The 25486-nt window shown below is 40.5% G+C and overlaps 1 protein-coding gene across 1 annotated transcript in view; it reads right to left on the minus strand.

Moving 5' to 3' along the window:
* DCAF5 (DDB1 and CUL4 associated factor 5) overlaps positions 1-25486 on the minus strand; it is a 102935-nt gene that overhangs the window by 8253 nt on the left and 69196 nt on the right. The window contains exons 7-8 of the mRNA XM_074955539.1: positions 14200-14266; positions 1316-1443 (exon numbers count right to left, since the gene is read on the minus strand). Of these exons, the coding sequence (XP_074811640.1) occupies positions 1316-1443; positions 14200-14266 (195 nt within the window). The remainder of the gene's footprint in view (positions 1-1315; positions 1444-14199; positions 14267-25486) is intronic.

Below are 25486 nucleotides of genomic sequence, written 5' to 3' on the forward strand. Positions count from 1 at the left end.
TATTTCCATTGCAGTGGCATGCAAAGCATGGGAAGTGCTGTACAAACACCTAGGGCAACTCAGGAACAGAAGCCAACTTATCTTATGCCCCCCAAGAGAAGTACTTGATAGCAAAATAGGATATACCTCTGCATTCCACGTAGTTTCTGATAGGCACCGGCCTTCTGAAAATTCTACACATTTTTAAATGCAGACTACAGAGAAGAGACAATTCTAACATCTAGCAATGTCCATCCCCTCTTGAATACATAGAAAGATATGGTAACTTATACAGCTCCACTTATTCATGTTGTCATTGTACAAGCACTTAATACGCTTTTGTGAAAAATTAGAAATGGACCCAGGAGGTAGTACCTGGGTCGGATATAGGCTAAGGTTCAGTTGTACTGAACCCTTCCAGGATGTTCTCATGAAATTTCAGCCCAAAATGTCAGAAATCATATGAGATAACTGATCATACGACATTTCTGCCAGTTCGGGCCAAACTCTCTTGAGACGTTAGATATGCTCCAAATGAAACTGGAAAATAGGTTCCTTTTTCTTCAGGTCCAAGCAGGAACCAAACCATAGGGGAAGATTCAAATCCACAAAATTCAGATCTGACCCTATGCCCCCACACCATTTGAAATTCAAAGGGATTTAGACTGAAAATTCGACTTTTGTCAGTCTCTAATAAAACACTATATTTAACTGAAAAAAATCTGCTATTAAAAAAAGCAGAGACAACGTCAAACATCAGGAACATGGCACTGGTGTAATATGGATTCAAATATATGGAAAAAAAATGTGGCCCAAATTAAAGAGTTGGGTAAAAGACAAATGATATCCACTTGACAGGCTAGCCAACTTGAGCCGTTGCCTTCAGAACACTGCTGCCAAACAGCAGCACTTGCTGATGATCAGCTAAGGGCTGTAGGTCACGTGGTGCTAACTGTTGTTCTGTATCCAGATGCTAAATTAAATTATATTTAAAAAAAAACCGAGCTAAAAAACCCCCACACAGACATTTTTATAATGTTACTTTTCTATGTATGCAATTGCTGTTGTTGCCACAGGAATATGACTGCAAATGGCAGGGTATTATGAAGGGGAGAGTGTCCATAACACAGACAAACATTAAAACATAGTCCATACTATGAGAACCCCTGCTGTGAAGTCATGACAACTCATGGGACACACACCCTGTTTGGGGCCAGACAGATAAAGGGGCTAGCCCTCTTGGCATGGGGAGTGAGTCATTAACAAAACAAAGGTGCTGTTTCAATATCAGTTTTTAAAAGGAAAAATGTATTTATGACAATGACTGTTCTCTTACCTTTATAATCTTTTCAACACCAGAGGAGCAAATCATGTAGGTATGGGGATTAAACCGGACCTGGTTTACAATTGACCGATGACCTTTCAACACCATAAAGGCACCATTAACAACCCTGCCGATCCCACCTAGTTAAACAGAAGAAAGAAGAAGGGAACTGAATTGGAGCACACTATATGTAACAATTCATCTTAACTATACTCTGTAACCCTTGGGTTGACAAATAGAATATCAAATCTGCACATAAAAGTTACTACAGAAAGAATGCAGCTTCACTGAGGACTATACCTCCAGCAAATCTGTCCTTGGAGACTACACACTTCAACCTCCTAAATAAAAAACATGGGAAGTTTTAGAACTCTGGGATAAGTGTGATAAATGTATTCATCTCATATAAAAGAGCAGCAACATATTTAATTGAACTGCAAGTGAAGCTGGCTTGTTTGAAGCAGAAGACCAAGAGTCTAAGTTTGAGGCAGAGATAAATTCACAGGTTGGTTCACCAATCATTGTGCCTTCCTTTATCAGTGGTAAAGATTGCAAGATAATTTGCAGGTAATGAAATGGAGCAAAAGAGCATTGTTCCACTGGGTGTGATTCCTTGTCATGAGGCAAAGGAAGTAATCCACACTGGCTACACAAAGGGGAGTGCCAGAAAACAATGGTAGTACCTGTAAGGTCCTACATTAGTGACTCACATTTAAGTGTGAGAAGCTCTCTGTATTTTATTTTATTAGGTCTAGTTCCCAATGACAGCTTTTCACAGAGTTGATTCTTCAATGTATTTATATGTAAGTATAATTGTTTTGAGAACACGTACTTGTATGTTTAAATAAGGAAATGTCATAATGAAGAATGTGAGCTAAAACAGCACTGTTCTTTAAAAGTCAAAAATGAAAACAACTACAGAGGAAGGAAAATGATCTATCAAAATATAACTCCTGAGGTCAAAATATATCTTTTAGAAAGCCGAACGTGGTTTACTGAGCTATGCTGCCTGCAGCAATCCTAACTTTAAAAAAACAAACAAACCAAAAACCACCCCCAAAAAACCCAAAACACAAAAAAACCCAAACCCACAACATACACAGCTTGCTTGTTAGGTTTAAACTGAACTGCCTTTTCCCCTAAGTGGCTCTGCTCATCAGGTTTCTTTCCCCCTTTGTCCCCATACTTGAGCTACTTCAGAACAAATATGGTACTGTAGTTCAATTCCTATGTTGTCCTAATTAACTAGCAACATTTTCTCCTGAAATGGAGAGTAGTGAAATTTCCATCAAATGGCCATTTCCTGTAGGAAAAGCTGCACTGACACTAAATGGCAGCCACGCTGGCGGGGGGGGATGGGGACGGCGGGGGACGGACCAAAACCAAACAATCTCAAATACAGCTTTTATAGCAGCCTTCCTTTGTAACTTACGTGAATAGCATGGAACATGTATTCTCCCTTAGGGAAAGCTTTCATCAGCTGATTTCTATTCCTCTACCCCAGAAAGCTCACCTCTCAACATGGCAATGCATAAATGAGGGACACAATGTGTGACAAGAACCCAGAATGAGAAGGACACAAAATTACTTGATTTAAAATGTAGGATTTATTCCATTTATGTAAATAACTCTTTCCATAACTTCAGTTTCATGGAACTTTATTTCTGGCAAAAGAACTTTTCAATGGTAAAAGTGAAGGGATGTTAAATCTGTGAGAGACACAATTAACTTTAGGACTAGAATGAACATACCACATTTGAGATGTATGCATGAAAGAAAGAGGCCATAAATTATTTTTAAAAAAGCAAACAGCAAGACAGAGACAGCCTGGCCAAATGCTTCAAAATTTACAAAATGGTAAGACCCCTAGTAACCTGAGAAATTTGGAAAGTTCTTTCTCCTCACCTACATCTCTTCTTGGGCAGTCACCAAGATTGAACAAGGTGACATTTCAACTCATTTCGGCAAGTCTCCACAGAAAATACCAGTTATGACCCTCACCCTCTTCATGCTATTGTCCATGCTAGACATTCATGATCACATTCGTTCATGCAACTTGCCTTATTTCTATGGCATTCTTTCCAACCAAATCACAACTGTCAAATCATTAGCATGCATCAGGCCAATTGTGCAAGGTTACACCAAGTGCATTTCTTGAAGTTCTTAGCTTGGTGGACAAACATTCCAGAAAAAAGCCTTCGGAGTAAAAAGGCAGAAGCTGCTCAGTAAATGTTTCCAGTACAAGTGATGCCTAGAAGGCAAGTTTTAAACCATTCACTGATTCTACACACTGGCTACTTGAACACACTGTAGTACAAGATTCAGGTCTGATATTGGGAAATGCTTTGCAGAGGATTAGGAATGCTCCTAAGAGTCAGGCACTAGAAGTAAAACGGGAAAAGGAAGGATGGTCTTGTGGTTAAAACACAGGCTTGCAAGTCAGACACCTTGGGCTCTATTCCCAGGCTTGTCACAGGCTTCTTCCATGCCCTTGAGCAAGTCACTTCACTATGAGCCTCAGCTTCCTCATCTGTAATATGGTTATAATAGTTATTTACCTCAGAGTTATTCTGAAGATTAGTATTTGTAAAGTACATTGAGAGCTCTGGATGGAGAACAACATGTAAATGCAAAAGATCTTAAATACATGGGCATCCAGAACTTCACAGCTGTCACTATGCTGCAAAGTGTGGCCACTCAGAAATTCAGTGGCAATGGGAAAGGATCTCCAATCATTCTGCTCCAAAACTGGAAGTCCTTATCATTTCAGCTAACAGAGACTCCACTTGCTGGATCAGACTCATCTAGCTAATCTAGTCCAGTATCCTGTGGCCAGTATCAAATGCTTCAGAGGAAGATGGAAGAAAGCCTAAAATGGACAATTACAGAAATATTTCCCTATGAGCAGGTTATTCTAACCCTATCAGTTAATGGTAAGCTTATGCTTCCCAACACAAATGTTTATATCTCTTACAGTAATATTTTTATACCGTCCAAATGTTACTGATGAGATTTTTACCTCTTGTGACTTACGTGGCTATCCAAAAATTCATGGTCTTGTAGGTTGTTCCAGTTAGGGTGAGAAACTGGAGAGAGTCGGGTATTTCTTTGATGCAATTTCGTTTATTTACAAAAAAAATATACATAAAGTACTATTTCTCTGAATACAAGAGAAATCAAATGGGACAGTTCTTTTGCTCGCTGTTCTAAGCCTGCCTTTCCAGCCAGCACTCTGTGCCCAAAAAGCTCTTTTCTAGCTTTTCCTCAGGGCCACATTACCAGCACTTCTGTTACTCTTTGCTTGGGTTTCTCTCCGCTTCTGTCACTGTTCTGTTTTTCAATCTCACGTACACACTCTTACTCAAACAATGCCTCGCTGAGCTCCTGCCCATATAATTCAAAATTCCTGAGTGGCCTTGGATGTGCCTTCATTTTGGCAGGACACATGGGCCTGTGTTTGGGGTAGTGGCCACTTAACTGTTTCAGTCACCTGATTCCAATGGCTTCTTTACATTTATCTTGAACGTAAAGTGGCAGTTACACTGGACTCATAGGAAGGTTTAATTCAACCCATAAAAATAGCCATACTGCATCAGACCAAAGGTCCATCTAGTCCAGTATCCTGTCTTCCGACAGTGGCCAATGCCAGGTGTCCCAGAGGGAATGAACAGAACAGGTAATCAAGTGATCCATTCCCTGTCACCCATTTCAAGCTTCTGGCAAAACCCATAAACACTATTCTCATCCATTTATGTGTCGTATATGTCAGTTTACTCCAGCACTTTGTTTTCACACAGCTCAGTCTCTGACAGTGGTGAAGGCTAATGCAAACAAGTTATCTAGCTTTACTGTAATGTACTAATGCTCTAATCAGTCCTTTTACTCAATAGTGATCTGGCAGACTCATTCTAATAGGGTTTCATCTTCTAGTATACTTAGATTTTGGGAGGTTTTGGTGATTAGTGGTTCGAATTCCTAACTCCATCTTTAGTTTTATTTGCCATAGTTTGCTTCTTTCTGTTGGCTTCACTTGGACTGGATTTCTGTTTTATGGAGGACAACCGTTTGGCCAGAATAACCTCTTGTATTATTTCAGAGTAACAGCTGTGTTAGTCTGTATTCGTAAAAAGAAAAAAGAAAAGGAGTACTTGTGGCACCTTAGAGACTAACCAGTTTATTTGAGCATGAGCTTTCGTGAGCTACAGCTCACTTCATCATCCGATGAAGTGAGCTGTAGCTCACGAAAGCTCATGCTCAAATAAACTGGTTTGTCTCTAAGGTGCCACAAGTACTCCTTTTCTTTTTTCTCTTGTATTATGCCATTTGACTACACAGATTTTTTTTTCCCCTTGCTTCCCTTATTTCTTTTTTGTTCAAGGGTATGCATACCTTCTGTGACTGACTCTGCACGGTAATTTCAATATTCTTTTGTAATTATAGTATACATATAAACTGCTTCTATTTTGAGTCTGATGATCTAATTTCCACACTTTTGACTTGAGGGTGTTTTTGATTAGCTTCCTTATTTTTTTTAAATCCTCCTTTCCGAAAGTTTAGAATCAAAAAGTTTAGCTTGCTTTTTATAGGATCCTTCCCATGAAGACTGTAAGTTTAGTTGTACTGTTGTCACTGTTACTCAGTGGCTCAACAGGGCTGGTAACTACTTTTTGATCTACTTCTACCTCCTACATGTTACTCAAAACTAGAGTCCATAATAGGTCTCCTTTTGTATGCTCCAAAACTAACTGCTCCAAAGGAAGAAATGTTTAATTATGATTAATTATTATTATTTGTATTACCATAGCACCTAGTAGCTACAGTGTCCCAACATATTGGACTCATTTCTGAGAGTGGTGCAAGCACAGGGTTTATGAGACAGAGCTGGGTATTTCGGATTACATTCAGCAGAAGGCAATGGAAAATGGACTAACCAGCTTGGTTTAATTTTACATTATTATAGCAGAGTCTAATTCTTCTAGCACTGAGTTAATTTCTCTATGCTAGAGATCCTGGATTACAAATCTGAACAAAAAAATTCTACAGGCTAATTATAGTTGTATTTAAATATCTTCAATTTCCTAGACGTTTTTTAAATGGCTAACGCAATAATACTTTATGAAATATATCTGGACTCTAGTTGTAGCATTACTTTTTGTCTAACCTGCAATGTGAATCTAGTAGGTGTCTAACAACACAACAAAGGAGTTAGAATTAGGCCTGTTTTTATAATCTGTACGAATTATCTGGAAGAAGGGATTTAACAGTAGGGAAATAAAATCCACTGATAATAAATTATGCAGTGCTGCAAATATCAGTTTGGACAGAAACACCACAGACAGGGCATGAAATACCAAAGTGAGATTACACTTAGAAACATGCATGCCAATATGTTCAGGAAATGCTGTTAAACATATTGAAGGGAAGAGATATACTTGGAAAGCAGTAATGCCAACCAAGATCTACAGGTGGTAGTACCCACAAATTAGATAGGAGTTTGAAATGCCACATAGTATTGGGAAGGAATTAAGATTTTTGGACCACACAACCAGAAGTATCACTGAGGAACCTATAACAATCTAGAATGGAGAGGAGTTACTCAGGTGTAATGGGATGAACATAAGTAACAGATTGTCTGATTAGCTGGAAAAATGACCTAGTGTTGGAAGTCTACTAAAATGTGGAATAGTCTGAAAAGTAATGGAAGCCCCATTATTCAAATAGTTTAAAATTGGACAAGGCTCTGGAGAATTTACTGCAGGGAACAATCCTCCACTGGCCTCTCGAGGACAAACTGAGTGACCTAACAAAGTCTTTTCCGTCTAAAACTTAAAAAAAAAAAAAAAAAAAAAAAAAAAAATCCACTCATTCATATAAAGGTAGAGTGACATTCCAGAGACAAACATGTAACTTCATACAAGCCTTGTGAATTATTCAAAGTGCTGAAAACTAGCGAGAAGGGCCAGATGTTCACAGCTGCTGCCAGTTTGCCACAAAACACCATTAATCTGTAATACATGGCACTGCAGTAGCAAGCCAATTTAAATTAATTTGTTTTTCCATTAATAATACTCTGGGCCACTTTGTTCCTTTTAGGCACAGCCCTGTATTTGAGTTGTATAATGCTAGGGGGAATCCATGGAGGGACTGTATCTTCAAGAGTCATGTGGTGTGGGGAATGGTGATAGTAAGGAAGGACCATGGCCTTGCCTGAACTCCTCCCCATGAATAAGTAGGACACAGGTAACGAGATTAGACATATTTCCTGCAAGGGGGGAGAAGAGAAGTCCAGGTAAAACATCCTAAATTCTTCCTTCTCCCCACTCCCTTGTGCATCCATGAAGGGGACAGGCACAGTCTGGCTCTTTGTATGTTAGCAAACACCTCTGTTTCTAGTTTTAAAAATACATGGCTTCCCATTTGCAAAGAACAAGCACACACACACACACACAACAAACCAGATACACACAGCATGGACCAGACCCTTGTGTGTATAACAAACAAAAAAACCCCAAAACAACCCCAAACCAAAATACTACGCAAAGGGAAGTTAAGCAAAAAACTGGGGTTTCTATTCTCTCTCTTCTAGAGAGTGGGATTTAATAGTCTATAATGCGGACAAAGTGGAGGCCTGGAGAGGTTTTGAAATCCACAGGGAAATCTCAGACTGAAACATCTATAGAGAGTGGAGGCTTCTGCACAGAGGGTCAGTCCCTGTGCAATACTGTGCCCTGCCATGGGAGCAGAGTTTCCTCTGGGATGTTGGTGCTGGAGGCTCCTGATCACTCTTTGAACAACCAACCCACCCCACAACAAACCACATGCTTGACAGTCTGCAGGTGCAGAGGAGGACTTGAAGGAACGAACGCTGACAGTCAAGGTTAATTCCTCAGGATATTTCCTAATGGGTTTTCCAGGGGGATTGTCACGTGGAGCAGCCTTTCCCCACCCTCACTAGAATACCAGACCATCTAAATTGCATTTGCCATACCTGGGATGGGAAGGGGGAGTATGATGCTATATAAGATCAGCTTCTCCCTCCAACAAATTTTATGGCCAATTATTCAGGATTTCTACATATTTCAGGAAGTTGCAGGGGATAACATGGACCTAGCACGAGTTGTAAGTATCTCTTGGGAACAGCTCTTGTGAAACAGGCAAACAACATTAACAGGTTTTTTTTTTTTTTTTTTTTTTTTACACTGATTAGTGTGACTGGAATGTAGGTGGGCTGGACAATTTGATGATAATTTTTTTTTTACTTTTCCCCCTGGGATGTTTCAAGTAAGTCCCACCCTAAATGATCCAGCTCAGCATTCTTCATTAATGCAATTAGCAATTTTCATTTTAAGTGGTTAAGTCGCTGAAATCACTTCCTAGTACCTAGGGGAAGGGCCAGGCCTATAAATGAAGATATGCTAGAAAGTTCACTTTCTATAGCACAATGGAATTTGATTTCAGTACCAAGGAGTTGCTGTTTGCTTCTTACTGTCAACTTCATTGGGAAATGCCAGCATCACTTGCCAGCAAGAACATGTGATTTAAAAAAGTTACAGTAAAAATCACTGTCTAGATTCAGGGCTGCATCTACCTCAGGTTTCTTTGTTGCTAAAAGCTGTCGGCACCTCATCTACACTAGCCTCTTGTTACACTGGTGGAGCAGAACAAGCAGACAAGGAAAGAGTTATTACTGAAATAAACTGGAAAGAATTTGGAAAAGCAACACACACCCTTTACATTCGCTCTTCTCTTCTGTCAGGAGAAACACCGTCTGCTGGTGCTTTTAGCTATATAGTTCTCAAAAAAGTTATATATGCTTTTAGCTATATAGTTCTCTTAGCACATTGTTGGCACCATAAAAATTAACAATTTTTCAGAATGCTCTTCCTGAAGTTAAAAGAACAAATCTTGTGAAGTTATAAGGTGGAAAATAAATTATTTTTCTTGGATGTGGAAGTGCCAAAGACCCTAAGCATTAATGCAAATGGACATATTACAGGCATACACAGTGGTTGCCAAAGAATTCAGCACAACAAAGAGAAAAAGACAGGAGACTGAATTCTGGGGCAACCAAAATGGTAATTGTTGGGTATTTATGTTTCTCTTCCCTTTCTGTTCTCAGCGTTATCCTCACTTTTGAAAATATGTATTAAAATTATTTTAATGCTGGTGAAAGAACCTAGAATGACAGTCCTGGATGCTGCAACTTCTATTGGATACAGCAGTACAAGCTGCCCAACAATGCCTCCATTCTGGAGGATGTCCTCTCTGAACAGCATCTGCCCTTGCAGCCCACTCAGGATTTGCCTTCTCTCCCAAGAAAGAAGGCCAACAAAGGCTTGTTAATGATAGTTGAGGTGGTAGTTTGTGCAATATGGACAAGGTAACTACTGACCTGAGGTGGATTCGAACCAGGGAAAATGGATTTATATCCAATCACCAGTTGTGTGAGACACAACAGACTTTTTAAATTTAAAGTGTTTCAGAGTACATTCCCACTGGATTAGATCACTTCCCGCCCCCCCAAAAAAAACCTCCACTAATCATGTTGGGACTTGGAGAGCTTAAAGCACAAACTTGTCTCCAATGCAATAAAATCTTGCCATCTAATACTTCAAGCATGAAGAGCTGTTTGCATTTGCAATGACATTGCAAAAAAGGGAAGAAAAATTGCATAAGTCGTGCTGAAAATTGCCATAATTAGTTTAGTAACTGGACCACAATGACAGGCCTGTTACTGCCAGCAGTTACAGAGTTACAGTCAAAGATGGTATTAAGGGAGATTTGGAAATGCAGTTTGCTGATCTGATTTATTAAGCAGCTCAAAAGTCTGGCAACAGTCATTTCAATTAAATAACTCAGTGATCATCTGATCACCTTCTCCAACCGCAAAATAATAAAATTCCTGTTCTTAAAACAGCTTCTTGGAGTGATATTTAACACACACACACACATCCCACCGTGGTTTTGGTAAATTCTGTTGAAAAACCACAAACAAACAGTTAAACAAGGTTCTAACAGTCTTGCTGAGCAGCATGGGTGAGGCCTACATCTCACCTCACTTCAGCCTTCCTCACTGCCAATAGAAACTTGTAGAAATACTGGATTTGGTTACCCAAATAAATGACCAATGTCCCAGAATGGTGCTAGGGTGCCCTGTGCTGCAGGAAATGCTATCCATCAGAAGAAAGATAAAACTGAGACTCTGCCCACTTGTACCCTTCGATGAGGAATCCATAGCTTTAATGAGGGAATTAGCTAAAAAACTCACCAAGCCACTGATGATTATTTCTGAATAGTAACTGAGAACTGGATAGGAACTGGGGATGTAGGGGAAGCACAGGACCAAATGTTCCACCATCTTCAAGGAGGGAGGGAAAAGGTGAAGGAAGTGTGATTGCTGGCACTTATACATGTATATTACATTATCCCTATTAAAAATGATCAAACATATAGGGAGAAAGTTGGAAAAACGCTTTTAAGCTTCCTAACTATTGTATCGTCACTTAAGTCTCTCAAGGTAAGCAATGAAAGCCCCCATTGTGTGGGACATTTAAAACTAGGCTGAACAAATCACTGGAGAGCTTACTGTGGAGTGGGGAAATGACCCAGCCTGCCCACTGGGGAAACATCTCTAAACTACAGTTATTTGCAAGAGTAGCAGAGTTTGTTCCAGTGTCCTGGAAAGATACCAACACAAGTAGTTACACTGCACATACAGAAGAACCTCAGACGTTGTTCATAACTCTGAACTAAACATTATGGTTGTTCCTTCAAAAGTTTACAACTGAACATTTGACTCAATACAGCTTTGAAACTTTACTATGCAGAAGAAAAATGCTGCTTTTAAGCATCTTAATTTAAATGAAACAAACATAAAAAGTTTCTTTAGTTTACAAAAATTTGACAAGGTTTCCTTTTTTTTTTTTTTTTTTTTTTTTTTTTTTTTTAAAAAGTCCTTTACGTTTAACTAAGTTTAGTAGTTTTACTGTTGGTTTTTCTGGTCTCTGATGCTTCCTGACTGTGTACTTGGGGGGGGAGGGATAGCTCAGTGGTTTGAGCATTGGCCTGCTAAACCCAGGGTTGTGAGTTCAATCCTTGAGGAGGCCATTTAGGGATCTGGGGCAAAAATTGGGGATTGGTCCTGCTTCAAACAGGGGGTTGGACTAGATGACTTCCTGAAGTCCCTTCCAACCCTCACCTTCTATGATTCTATGATACTTCCGGTTCCAAATGAGGTTACTGCCTCCCCTAATCTGCTGTCGAGTAATGCTATGAGCTGTTAAACAGCTATCATCACTTTCCACCCCTGAAGTGGCTACATTTTGGTAATGAGTGAAGTTCTCCTTATTTAGTAATTCTGAAAAGCAATTTCAGGCTTGCAAAAAGGTACCATATCATATACAATTCATCAGTACTTCTCCCTTAAATGTGTGTTAATAGAAATATGTCTCAAATCAATTAAAGAGGGCTCATAACTCAGCTGTAGTCATCTCTTTACTAAAAATACCAATAATTAGAAGAGTACAGTACAGTACAGTACATTTGCAAAACTTTAATTCATAACATTTATGATTGCCATCACTCTACCTTATTGGATTATGGGCATACAGACAGACACTTCTTAAGACTCGTATTGGAGGCCAGAAACTGAGCATGAGGGAATTTCCTGTATTAGCTTAGGTGGGGTGAGGTGAAAAAGGCCTCAGCACGCCCGTGGAAGGAGATTTTTTAAAATTAAATAAAAGTAAATGTTGGTAATTTTTGTAGTCAAACCCCACTCACTGGGTTGAAAAAACTGCCTTGCCAGTTTAGAAAATGCCTTTTATCACAACAAAGAAGACTACATAAATTCTGGAGAATTCTCCCACTCGCTCTTAGGTTGGAAGAAGAAGTGAGTGAAGAAGACAGATAACTACAGATCAGTTCATCCTAGATGAACTGGATGGCTGGCAAATTAATTACCACAGAAGCCAATATCCATAAGATGTATAATGGCCCCATTATTACTCATGAAAATCTTGAAGAGTCATTCTCAGATCAAATTCTGGAAATGTTCAATGGGTACATTAACATGCATCAGGGTTTAAAAACAGATTAGCAGCACAGGATAGTTAAATTGGGCCTCCTCAAAGGAGTGGCATAATATCAGCAAATAAAGTGATGCCTATATGAGATAGGAATGATTTACCAGCAAGAGTATGAGCTCAGCTAAAGTCTTCCAAAAAGGGAACCACTCAAGTTACAGGAGATCAAGATATACATACTCTATCTCGTGATTTTCTGATTACTGCATTTGACATTAAGCAATTAGTTTTGTAACGGAAGTGTTGAAAGCTTATACTACTTCTACCCTCAAGTTACAGTAAGAACGGTCAGGAAAATGAACAGGAGTACTTGTGGCACCTTAGAGACAAAAACACATTTATTTGAGCATAAGCTTTCATGGGCTAAAACCCACTTCCTCGGATGCATGCAGTGGAAAATACAGTAGGAAGATATACATATACACACACCCACACGCACACACACAGAGAACATGAAACACTGCGTGCATCCAACGAAGTAGGTTTTAGCCCACGAAAGCTTATGCCCAAATAAATTTGTTAGTCTCTAAGCTGCCACAAGTACTCCTGTTCTTTTTGCAGATACAGACTAACACCGCTGCTACTCTGAAACCGGTCAGGAAAATGTTGACTAACATGATATGTTAATTTGTGCTAACTCTAGGTATCAGTCCTTGTACACAGGTGCTCATCTGCTCAGCACCAAGCTCAGGATTGTGTGGTTCACAGCCAATAGCTGAAGACAACTAACAGAGGGATGGATCCTCTAGATATTAGGGCCATCAGCATCCATTGCCAGAGAAAAGCAGTATCTTGAATCCAGGAACTGACGGATAAGTAAAGGAAGAGTATATGAACAGGCCTATTTTAGAATATAAAAGTGTAATTTAGAATCTACACATATTTTCTCTTACTAATTTCAAATAGCTGTTTTAAACCAAAAAGTTACACAGGAAAATGAGGAGAGTGATCTCCTAGAGAAAGGATGAGAGAGTCAGAGGAAAAGAGTTAAGTCAAAGGAAAAGGCAGGGCAAATCCATATAATCCTGGTAAAGAGACGTTAATATCTTTGAATTTCTGTGGTCTAAACATAGTCATCAGTTTTGTATCCCAATAAAATAGATTATTATATAGAATCAAGTTTAATAACCAGTCCAAAATTAAGAGGCCTCATTTTCTCCAAAGTTCTCCAGTTTGCTGAGCCTTTTATGATCTACTCTCCCTAGCTCTCATAATTCACTGTACCTCAACAGCTTTTAAGAATAAAATAAAAACTTGGCAATTTACTTTTAAGGCAAGTTATCTGCTGCATTACTATGTAACTGTAGCACAGGAAGTCATCTTCTTATTCGCGTATGTGCAAAGTGCCTCACATGGCACATGACCAGGATTCATCACCGAATTTGGTCCGCAGGTTGGATCATTAGCTTCCCCAACTTGAGCCAAGTACTGACAGGGAGTGGGAGTGAATGCTGATCCCTGCCCCCCAGCAAAATATGTCATACTTAGTTGTATTCTATATAAATAAGGTACACATTTTCAACAGTGAGGGTTAATAACTGAAGCAGTTCAAAGGAAGTGGTAGATTCTCCAAACACTTGACATCTTTAAATCAAGAGTCAACGTCTTTCTAAAAAGATATGTTCTAGATCAATGCAACGGAAAGACTGGGTGAAGTTCTAGGGCCTGCATTATGCAAAAGGTCAGGCTAGAATAGAGTATATGAGGGTCCCTTGTGGCCTCAATCTATAATACAGTAGGATATTGTGCGATATTTTGAGAGGTACCTAATATTTAACACTAGTATTCGTCAGATTCCCCATACAAGCTTACCTGCTTCTGGATCCGGAGGAATTCTCCACATGTATAAGTTGAAGTCGTCAGAGCCAGAGAGGATGTACTATTAGAAATAAAAATAAATAAAGCAAATTACAGGTGAGGCATCACTTGAATTAGGTTCTATTTCTTAAAAGTGAATTGAGAGAATTCCAGCTGTTTGGTCATGACTTTTAGAACTTCAAAAGTTTTACTTCTCTTTGTGTCTGGACAGGCTGCTGTCCCAATCACAGAACTCTGGACACAAAAGGACGAGAGTTCGAAGCAAGCGTCTGCTGTCCATGTTTTATTTTTGGTCTGCTACGCAGTCTAGCCTCCAAAGCAGAGATGGATGTAGACCAAAATCCCAGACCCAACCACCCCAACTTTGAGCTCTCACCCTTTCCTAAACTCAAAATTGTTCATCCTCAGACACCACAAGCATCTAGGATGTGCCATATATTCAACCACCACCACCTGCACCACTGATGCCCTTTATGAAGATTACCATGAAAAGTCAATCACTGTTGCCAAGAATCATCTTGCTATTAGTCACTAGAGGGAAAATGACCAAATCTAGCTCTCTCTTCTTAAATTTCAGGCAATGCTGCAAATATGAGTTTATCACAATACTGTACTTTTTTTTTGGTTTATAGTTTTGCTGGGGAGAAGGTTACAAACAGCCCCTCCTTTCAGCAGCCTATAATGGATGAACAAATGCTTTACATTGGAGTTGCATCTTACGCAGGGGTTAGGTTCTAAAGTCAGCGCATAAGGCGAAAATCATGTATAGTCAAAATTACCCTTGAAAATCCCTTAAATTGCCCATAAAGTACAGTACTGTATACACTCCATCACATTAAGATTGGGATCAGCATCCATAGTGCTACGTATCTGTCAGAACGTAAGCCTCGTGTACGTGGCCCTGAAACAGCGAATCACACCTTGATCGAGAGGTTGGAGGTGGTACGGGGGGGGGGGGAGGGGGGGGGGAGAAAGACTACTTCAACGTTGTTATGCACAAACCAGAGTGCCACAGGGTGGCCAGGAGCATTCTCTATGATCAGCAACACTTTAAAGTCAAGACCTTTCTCTTTGGAGGTACCGCTTGAGCTCCGGAATGAAACACTTGTGGAACCAATCCAGAAATAATGCTGCCGTCACCCAAGCCTTTTTATTTGATTGCCAGAACACAGGCAGGAGATTTTTGTTCTTGCCTTTTAGGGCCCGGGGATTTGCAGCCCTGTAGAGCAAGCCCGGCTTTATTAAATGCCCAGACGCATTGCCACAAAACAGTCACAAGGTCTTTAGCTGTTTTGAAGCCAGGGGCCTGTCTTTCTAATTTCGAAGTGTAAGTGCAGTTGGGCATTTTTTTCCAGAAGAGCCCAGTCTCATCAGCATTAAAAGCTTGTTCCGGAAGCTAGCCCTTTTCTTCTAGGATTTTCTTTAATTGTTCGGGGTAAGCTTTTGCTGCCTCTTCATTGGCAGATGCAGCTTCACCAGTAGTCTGCACGTTTTTGAGGTTGAAGCGGTTCTTAAAACTGTTAAGCCAACCTTGGCTGGCTTTGAATTCCTTCTCATCAGAACGCCGTCCCTCTTCGGCTGGAGGTTTGAACAGCGTGTAGAGGCTAAGAGCCTTTTCTCGCAATGTGTTGCCATCGATAAGCACACGTTTACGGTTCATGTCTTCCAGCCATAAGTTTAATGCCTTTTCAGTCTTCACTAAAGTCTTATCATGCACCTGGCTCGTCACCTTAGCAGTTATTGGAGCACTTGATGCCACGGCTTGACGAATTTCTCTCTTGAATCTTGATGGCACGGATGCTAGATTCTTTGTGGTCATATTTACGCGCCGCGCTGGAGACATACCGTCTCTCAATAAGTCCAACACAGCCAGTTTTTCCTCCAGTGTTGGAACAGATCGCCGTTTCTTCAGTTGAGCACCAGATGAAGTAGTTGGCTTGCATTTAGGGGCCAAGTTGTACGAAAAATATGTACAGTATCTTTAAACATTAGAATCACACTCAGCAAGGCGAGATGCTCACACTATGAGAGGCACGCGGGAACTGAGACCGACTGAGGGGGGAGCAGATACACGTCTCCCATCTCATGCTCACTCCGGGGCATACGCTCATCGAATGGCATGGTGGGCTGAATCGCCTACACTATTTACATGTATCTTGTTATTTTTCTTTTTTTTTTTTTGCCGAGCGTGTACAGTTGAATTTGCGTAAGTTAAATGCGTGTATGATGCGACTCACGTGTACACGAAGGCACATTGCACATTACTTTATGTATTCCCTACTTTGCATAGTGCAAAGGTGCAGTATGACTCTGATGTGTCACTTTATGAAAATATGCTTATGATAGGATATGACATAGCAGATATATATTATGCAAGATAGCTCATATGAGATATCATTGGAAAGGTTATGATTTACTGAATGTGATTATCCAATTTGTATGTATGTATAATTTCTGTATCTGAAGTTAGGAATATCAACTATGAATCTGTATTTCAAATGTGTTACTTTGGGCATCGACCGCAATTAGCCCTTCAGGTGCAACAATGGAAAAGCCAGACAGGGCTAATGGGCCATTAGCAGAGACAATGGACTGTGAAAGGACTTACTCTTCCTGTGGACGCTCCAAACAGCCTACAAGTAATAGTGGCTACAGCCCTGCAGAGACATGGGTCTGAGTCACCTGGTACTGGACCCACCCCTTGGAATGCCAGTGATCTTCCACTGGGAGACAAAGAGCTATATAAGGCAGGGGAGTGACATCATTGAGGTTCTCCTCTGCCTCCCCACCTTAAGAGACACTGAAAAAGACCTGGAAGCAAGAACTGAACTGAGGGGAGAAGGGTTGAGCCCCAGATGGAAGGACAACCAGCTTGCGAATAATACTAAATGAGGTTTCAAGCTGGAGACCAGTGTAGCTGTCTTTCAAGACTTTCTGTAATCTGCCTGCAACAATATCTAGGGTGAGAAATTACTATTCGTAACCAATTTCGTTAGTGAAATAAGCTTAGTTTGAGTGTTTGGTTTTATATGCTTAGTAATCTGCTTTGTTCTGTTTGCTACCACTTTAAATCTGCCTTTTATAGTTAACAACATTTGTTTTGTTAGTAAATCCTGTTTCTGTAATTTCTAACTGGGGGAGGAGGGCAAGGAGTTGCGCATACCTTCCTCCACATTGAGGAAAGAGGCATATTTCATAATATACCTTTGGGTCTGCAATCCAAGGGGAGGTGGACACCTGAGTGCTGGGGCAAGTCCCTTAAGCTGAGCCTTCCCAGAACTGAACTGATCTCAGTGTCTGTTTCATCTTGCAGTTGGGTGTGGCCCTGCCTGTGTGTTGGCTGGAGGAGGCTTAATAGCCTGGTTCAGCAAGACAGGTAAAAAGGGTCCCAGGCTGGCATAACAGGCGGGCTCAGTGGTATCTCAGCACATCAGGTGGCATCCTAAGGGTGACATTGTCACAATGACAAGGGGACATTTGAAAAGGAGAACATTTCACTGCCTTCCAGTTGCCAGGGGACACAAAAACCACCTCTTACCACATCTTCCAACAACCTGCTCTGTGACTCATTTACCTTAATCTCAGATGATAGACAACAGGGCATGCAAACTAAGGACAAAGGGGCATATTCTGATCTGTTACCCTGATGTAAACTGAAAGTAACTCTGTTGGGTCTCCTGACTTATAAATCATTTAAATTGCTGAAAATCTGATTAATTTAGCCCCCAAAATCAAAAACTTTTTTTGTGAGTGACAGAGAGAAAGAAAATTTAGCCTTTTCTTGACCCCTGACAGAAGATAAGCTCTGCTTATCCGGCTTGAGTTTAACTGGTTTCCATTCTACAGGGATAAACAAAACTCATCAGGCAGAATGATAGCAGGCTGTGAAGAGACAGGTCCTGTGATCTTAACACAGGACTAATAAACAAAAATAAGGCCAAACTACATGGAGAAACACACAACCTTGTAAAAATTGTAAACAATATGCTAGTTGCTGTACAGGTAAAATGTGTGCTGCCACAACAATGCAACATCAGACCTCTGGAATCGCCCCCACAAACACAACGCAAGCACCTATTCTTTTCTGCTTCCAGCTCCAATTTTAAAACTATATGGGTATGAGTAAGCATCTACAAATGCAAATTGCCTGTTTACTAATGTGAAGGAGCATGGATCAAATACCAGTTGCTTTACAAAACTTGTGTGCACTAGTTCTGTATTGCTTAGAGACTCTTCCTTTCAGTGCCAAGCACTCCAAAGAGTAATTCCTACAAGCCAACATGTTCAGGCACTTAGGCAGCTTACCAGTGCCAAAATGACCTAATGGTGCCAGGAATATAAGCGGTTCCCTTTCATATGATAGCTTGTAAGTGCTAGCCCACAGCAGACTAGGCGACTGTGCCAGATCTACATAAATTAGGGTTTATGCAGGCAGCCTCCCAAACAAAAACAGTTCAAGAAACAAAGCAGTTCTGCAAAAGGTATTTGTTACACAGGAAAAGGCTACATGGAAAGTTTTGTTGTCGTTTTTGTAGTTGTTTAAATTATATAAAGGGTTGCCATCTTATCAACATTTGTTACCCCAGAACGTAATCAAAACAGAAACTGTTCAGCACAGGGCAAAGACGGCCCTTGTTTGAAAATAAAATGATAAAAATATCCCTGAAAATGGTTTAAGAGAAAGCTAAATTTAAAATATTTCTATCAGGAAATAGCTGATGCTGAACAATAATGCCCCAAGTTTCCCCCTCTACCAAAATCATTGGTCATACCCAGCACCTCATGTCTTGCTTTGGACAATATATGTACTACAAAAGTAGTACATATATTACTTCGGGGGGGAGGAATAGCTCAGTGGTTTGAGCACTGGCCTGCTAAACCCAGGGTTGTGAGCTCAATCCTTGAGGGGGCCATTTGGGATCTGGGGCAAAAATTGGGGATTGGTCCTACTTTGAGCAGGGGGTTGGACTAGATGACCTCCTGAGGTCCCTTTCAACCCTGGTATTCTAGGCTACGTCTATGATAATAACCAGAAAGAATTAGTTTCAGATTTATTTTTTTAAAGGGGAAAGGGAAAGAGAAATCAAAAGAAAAACCATTTGTAAAGAATAGAACAGATGCATACAGCCCGTCTGGAAACTTCAAAATGCATCAGGCTGCAGCCATGCTAAGAGTCTGGTTTGGGAGCAAAAAACTCTTTGGGAACCTAGTAACAAAGGGAAAAACTGAGGCTACGTACGTGGTGGGGTTAGTTGCACTTTAGTAAGTGAGTGTACGTAGGTCTAGTAGTCCAAGTTTTAGGGATTCTAACTTGCCATAACTTGCATGCCAAGGAGCTGGAAGAGGAAGTTAAAAGCTCCTCTCCTACTTTTTAAGTTACTCCTAAACTTTTCTGCTAGTCATTCACTTCATACTACATTCCTCTATCCTAGCCCATTGATGAAGTTGCACAAGCTTAAACTCACTTTAGAGTAAGTGGGCCAAATTCAGAAGTGAGGCTGCAGAATTTGCCACAGAATTCACTTCTTGCCACAGAGAGATGTACCAGAGTCCCAATTTTCATTTTAAATAGTGAGTTGTGCCTAGCGATAGCCATCAAAAGCTGTTAGTAGCGTAAACTGAAGAAGAGAGTCACCTACACAAGTCTGCAGACAGCTTGAACCAATAGCTCAGAGATGGGAGTTCGGAACTTTGGGTAGGAATAAAAAGCCACATTTCAGAAGATACCAAGAATTCAGCATTTCTATCACAGAATTTGCCATTTTGCTGCCGTAAAAGCCAGTAGCCAACATTCCCCCCACCCCACATCTCCCTACCCTACCAGGATCTCCCTGTAGTTGTCTCTTGTTTTCCAGCTTTCCTCACAATAGCAGTTAACTGGATTACAGAGCATGCTCCCTGCACTGTTGCATGGAGCCACGTAGCAGGGGTCAGGGAACCAGAACAGGAGTCCAGTTTACAGTCCGGCACTGGGGAGCAGCCAGGAGTGTAGGCATGTGAGCTGCACTGGCTGAAGAACAATGCAGCAACTGAAAAGAGGAAGATGAGCTGCTGAAGCCATCTACAACCTCCCCATGTCCCTGGCACATTCAGAGAGGAAAGAAGGCTCTAATCTGTGCTGTCTGTACAAGAGCATTGGATCCAAAGCCTGGGGCATGTAAATGGGCCACCTGTCCAGGATTGTTTAGACATCCATTTTTGAAAATAATTAATTTTATTTCAATTAGTATTTAAATGAACCATAGTTGCATGTGGTATTGAAGGATAGGAATGGGAATGAAGTGTATTTCATAATAGAATGAATTAATACTGCTGTAGAATTTAAAATGTTGTTGCCATGGAGTACACAGCACCATGGTTATATGTTGGTAAGTGGCAGAAAGCCACTAAGCTGGTTTAAAGAAAGGCATCCATTGAAGGAGCCATATAAGCAATGTTATGTCAGCTTAGACTCCACTTTATATATGGTCCATGGATCTTAGGTTGCAATGGAATGTGCAAGACTAACAGAGTATCTTCTACCAGCTGATTTGCAGAATAACACTGATGAGGCTCATGGAGGTAAGCCAGCACTGATGGGCTCACAAGGGTGTTAGGAAATACTGAAAGGATAAATGGTGGGCCCCCAAATAGAGGATTGGTGAAATAGTGGTGACTTTTGAATCAGGCCAGACATGGAGGGAAGAGCTCACATGCTCAGATCTTTGGAGGAGAAGCCTCCACCAATGTTAAAAACACCTGCTTCATTGTCTGCATTTTTGCTGCAGTAGCTGATCACTACCGTAGATGTTAACATGCAGAAAGTTCACATGTGCCATTAACAGAAAAGCATTTCTTAAGAATCAGCACATAATTAAGTATTTCATTCTTTTAAAAGGGAATTCTAAGGAAAGGGATAGATAATAAGACAGAAAAAAATCATATGGTCTCTATATAAATCCATGGTAAGCCCATATCTTGAATACTGTGTGCAGATTTGGTCCCCCACATCTCAAAAAGGATATATTGGAATTGGAAAGTTACAGAAAAGGGCAACAAAAATGATGAGGTGTATGGAATAGCTTCCATATGAGGAAAGATTAATAAGACTGGGACTTTCAGCTTGGAAAAGAGATGACTAAGGGGGAATAGGATAGAGGTATATAAAATCATGACTGGTGTGGAGAAAGTAAGTAAGGAAGTGTATTTACTCCTCACAACACAAGAACGAGAGGTCAACAAAGGAAATGAACAGGCAGCAGGTTTAAAACAAGCACAAGGAAGTATTTCTTCACACAACACACAGTCAACCTGTGGAACTCTTTGCCAGAGGATGTTGTGAAGGCCAAAACCATAACAGGGTTCAAAAAAGAACTTGATAAGTTCATGGAGGATAAGGTCCATCAAAGGTTATTAGCCAGAATGGGCAGGGATGTTTGCCAGAAGCTGGAAATGGGCGACAGGGAATGGATCACTTGATGATTACCAGTTCTGTTCATTCCCTCTGAAGCACCAGACATTGGCCACTGTCCTGAAAGACAGGATACTAGGCTAGACTGACCATTGGTCTGACCCAGTATAGACGTTCTTATGAAGGATCAGCCTCCATCTATGCTGTTAGCAACAACAAGGGGAAAAGACTTCCAGATGACAACAAATTGCCGATTCAGAAGTTGCCTTAGAAGGAAGAAAACTCTCAGGTGTGGTTAATATCTGCTGCTGAAGAATGCATGGATTCATTCTCAGAGCTGTATGTATGTTAATTCCAAGCATTTTATGCTATGACTATGACTTTGGAAGAGTTACTTCTAGACTTGTGTGTTCCCCTTTTGGTCCACTGCAGCTCCTCCCATTCCCCCCACCCCACTTAAGTCTCCCAAAGGAAATTACCACAGGCGATACACACAAGTTGAGATCTGATCTGTTGCTGCTGCAGTTGCACAACAAATATTAGCACATTCTAGAACCCTACTGCCTTCAAGTTTTTATTTTCCTATTGTTGCCTGTTGGAAAGCTCTCAGCATCTTTCAATCTATATTTCCTATATGAAGAATGAGAGAATTCCACTCTCTCTTACCTCCATGAAACGTTTATTCTGTTACACTGCTATATTGATTAATGCAAAGTATGTGTGTAAGGAAGGGTCACTTAAGTCTATTCTGATAAGCGGAACTCTATATCCATCTCAACCCCCACTTTGCTCTTAAAAAATAAAATAAAATAAATATCTGTAGTTGCCATTAGGCCTTCCATCATATTAGATCAGTTCTAAGATATGAGAACTACAGGGCAGATTCAAATGGATAACAAGGGAGATATTTTTCATATGGAGACTATTAAATGACTGACATCTACTTTACAATTCCACTGGAATTATTGTAGTAATTCCACGTTTCTTGGGTGTAGAAAATATGCACATGTGCAAGCAACAAGAGAATTTGTTATTTATCAGGGACCTGTTTTCAGTACTGCTAACACAGAATGCCCACTGACACATCTGAGACAAAAATAAGGACATGTCTATGGAAGAAGTTGGGGGAAATGCCTCCAAATTAATAAAAATAAAATAAAATAAAAAAAGTGCAAAACTATTAGCAAAATACCACAGCCTGACAGGAAAAACAGTTCATGTCTAGGCTCCCCTCTTTCCCTGGAAGACAAGACAAGACCAAACAGTTTGCTGACCAAGCCCTTCCTTCCACATACAAGACTGTTGTCTCCATGCCTGGCTGTAGTCCCCAAGCCTGTGAACCCAGCTCCCTTTAAGCCTCTCAGTATGAGTTTTCCTCTTCAGGGCAGCCACTTCTGAGGCCTCCCTCCTCCTGACTGATCCCTCCCTATTACTATCTCCAGCCAAAGGACCTGGCTTGTGGAGTAGAGCTGATTTAAGTACCTGTATCCAGGGCAGACTATTAACACCTTCTTACCCTGGCTCAGTGGGGAGTTAGTATACCCAACCAAAAGTATGGAGAGAGGCAGGTGGAAATTATTCCTAGAAGCAGGTGTTAGAATTAGAAAAACTTATGAATAGAAATGCTGTACTCAGTGGTGTTGTACCCATGTTGGTCCCAGGATATTTGAAAGACAAGGTGGGTGAAGTAATGTCTTTTGTTGGACCAACTTATGTTGGTGAAAGAGACAAGCTTTCAAGCTTACAGAGAGATCTTCTTCAGGTCTGGGAAATGTATTTAGTGTCATAGCTAAAGGCCAGGTCTACACTACACTACACTACACACTTACTTTGGTATAACTATGTCATTCAGGGGTGTGAAAAATCCACCGCCATGAGCGACATAGTTATACTGACCTTAACCCCCCCATGTAGACAGTGCTATGTTGACAGGAGAACTACCACCTCTCGTTGAGATGGAGTTATTAATCCTCTCCCATCGGCTTAGCGCTTCTGGTAAAGATGCTCTACAGCAGTGCCAATGCAAGTTTGTAATGTAGACCTGCCCAAATACAAGGTGGAACAGATTGTTTAGCATAAGTAGTTAAACACACATTTCAAGGCCATTAAGACCCCTCCAGTCATGGGGGGAAATAAAGGTGGGAGGACGCAACTGGGGAAGGGGTTGTTAGTAGGTTATAAATTGTTATTATAAGCCATACATCCAGTGTCTCTCAGTCCATTATCTTTTTTAATAAAGAGAGTCTAGCAAAGTCATGAATTTAAGCTCCCAGGCTCGTCTTTTGACGGTGTTGAGCAGGTTTCCTTTGAGAATAAGAACTATCAGAGCATGATCACTCTGTGAAAAGTATTCACCCACAGGGAATATGGTATTTTTGTTTTTTTAATCATTTTCCTGTGTGAGTTCATTTGAGAGCACAGTGATTGTCTGGTTTCACTCACATAGTTGTTATTGGGACATTTAGTGCACTGGGTGAGGTACACCACATGTTGTGATAGGCACATGTAGGACCCTTGCATCTTGAAAGGTGTGTTGTGGGAGTTGATCATTGAAGCAGTAAAGATATGTTTATAGGTTTTGCATCCGTTGCTCTGATGAGATCTGGTGCAGCTTTCAGCTGGTGTGTCCTGATTTGGGGAGAGTTTGCTTCTTCTGATGAGCTTGGAGAGGCTGGGGGGTTCTTTGAAGGCCAGAAGTGGGGGTTCAGGAAAGAATTCTTTCCGGATATGGTCCCAATCAAGAATGGGTTGTAATTGTTAAATGACACCTTGTATAGGTTCCAATGTGGGATGACAGAAATATTATTTATCGATTAAACGTCTAAAAGCCACAGCTGTTTACTTAGTACAGTGTTTAGATACTATAGCAATAGGTGCATCCAAAACGGAGTAGATAAAATAGGAAACAAATTGAGAGACTACAGAGGAAACTGGTGGATGAGACAGAATAGATAACATCATTGGACTATTACTGTGGCATTGTTAATTGTTAGTTTTTCCATTCCAGGATTGGACATCAACATAGGAACACCATAAGCCGCTTACTCTTGGCCTCTCTATCAGGCAATTGTCGAAGCGGGGCAAGCTTTCAGTTCAATTCTTCCTGAATGACCTGCCTCTGTTTATAACAGACAATCATTTCTCCCTAGTCACATTATTGCCAATTTTAAGATCTCATCTGATCAACTGAATTTCTTATTGTTGTCTGCAAAATTTCCAGCCCATCCTTACTAACTACCTGTTCTCCTTTCTATGAAAGGACTCTTGTAACGTCTACTCCTGCCTGGATAATGGTGGCTCATTAGTTTAGCATTTGTAGGTAGTGCTACGGCTTCCTGCTAAATCCATTAACCTTCAGCCGTCACAATTTTTGCTATGTTTTAAAAGCCTTGGTAACTATATGTATCAAAAAAAGTTTTTAATCAGGCAGAAAAGAAGGTTCATATCAATGGTCATACAAGGCATCTTGTTTCTAGAGGCACCATTTAAATGCCAAAGTTGTGACACTGAGAAAGTCTGAAGCTTTCCATTCCATACTTGCTCATTTCTTCAGGGATTTATACAAGTTTCAGTCCCCAGACAAGCAAACATTTGTACATTTGCTACTTAATGAAACTTATCTGCATTCCTGAGGTAACAAGTGCCTTCTTCCCAGCTTCACCATCTCTTTCCCTGAGTACAGATATCAAATCTACCTTTCCCTCTGGAAGATCAAACAAAAGGAAACCAAGCCATTCTACATAAAAAGCATATAACTTAGTCATGAATTTTATTTTGATTAAGACTAAAAAGAATACAAGTCTGATGACGCTTCTGTGGGGAAGTTTTGCCTTCCAAGACTCACTTTAGAAAGCAAGACCCTGTCCTTTATGAATAAGATATATAGGATTT

Source organism: Natator depressus, chromosome 6 (assembly GCF_965152275.1).
Source record: "Natator depressus isolate rNatDep1 chromosome 6, rNatDep2.hap1, whole genome shotgun sequence".
Lineage (NCBI taxonomy): Eukaryota > Metazoa > Chordata > Testudines > Cheloniidae > Natator > Natator depressus.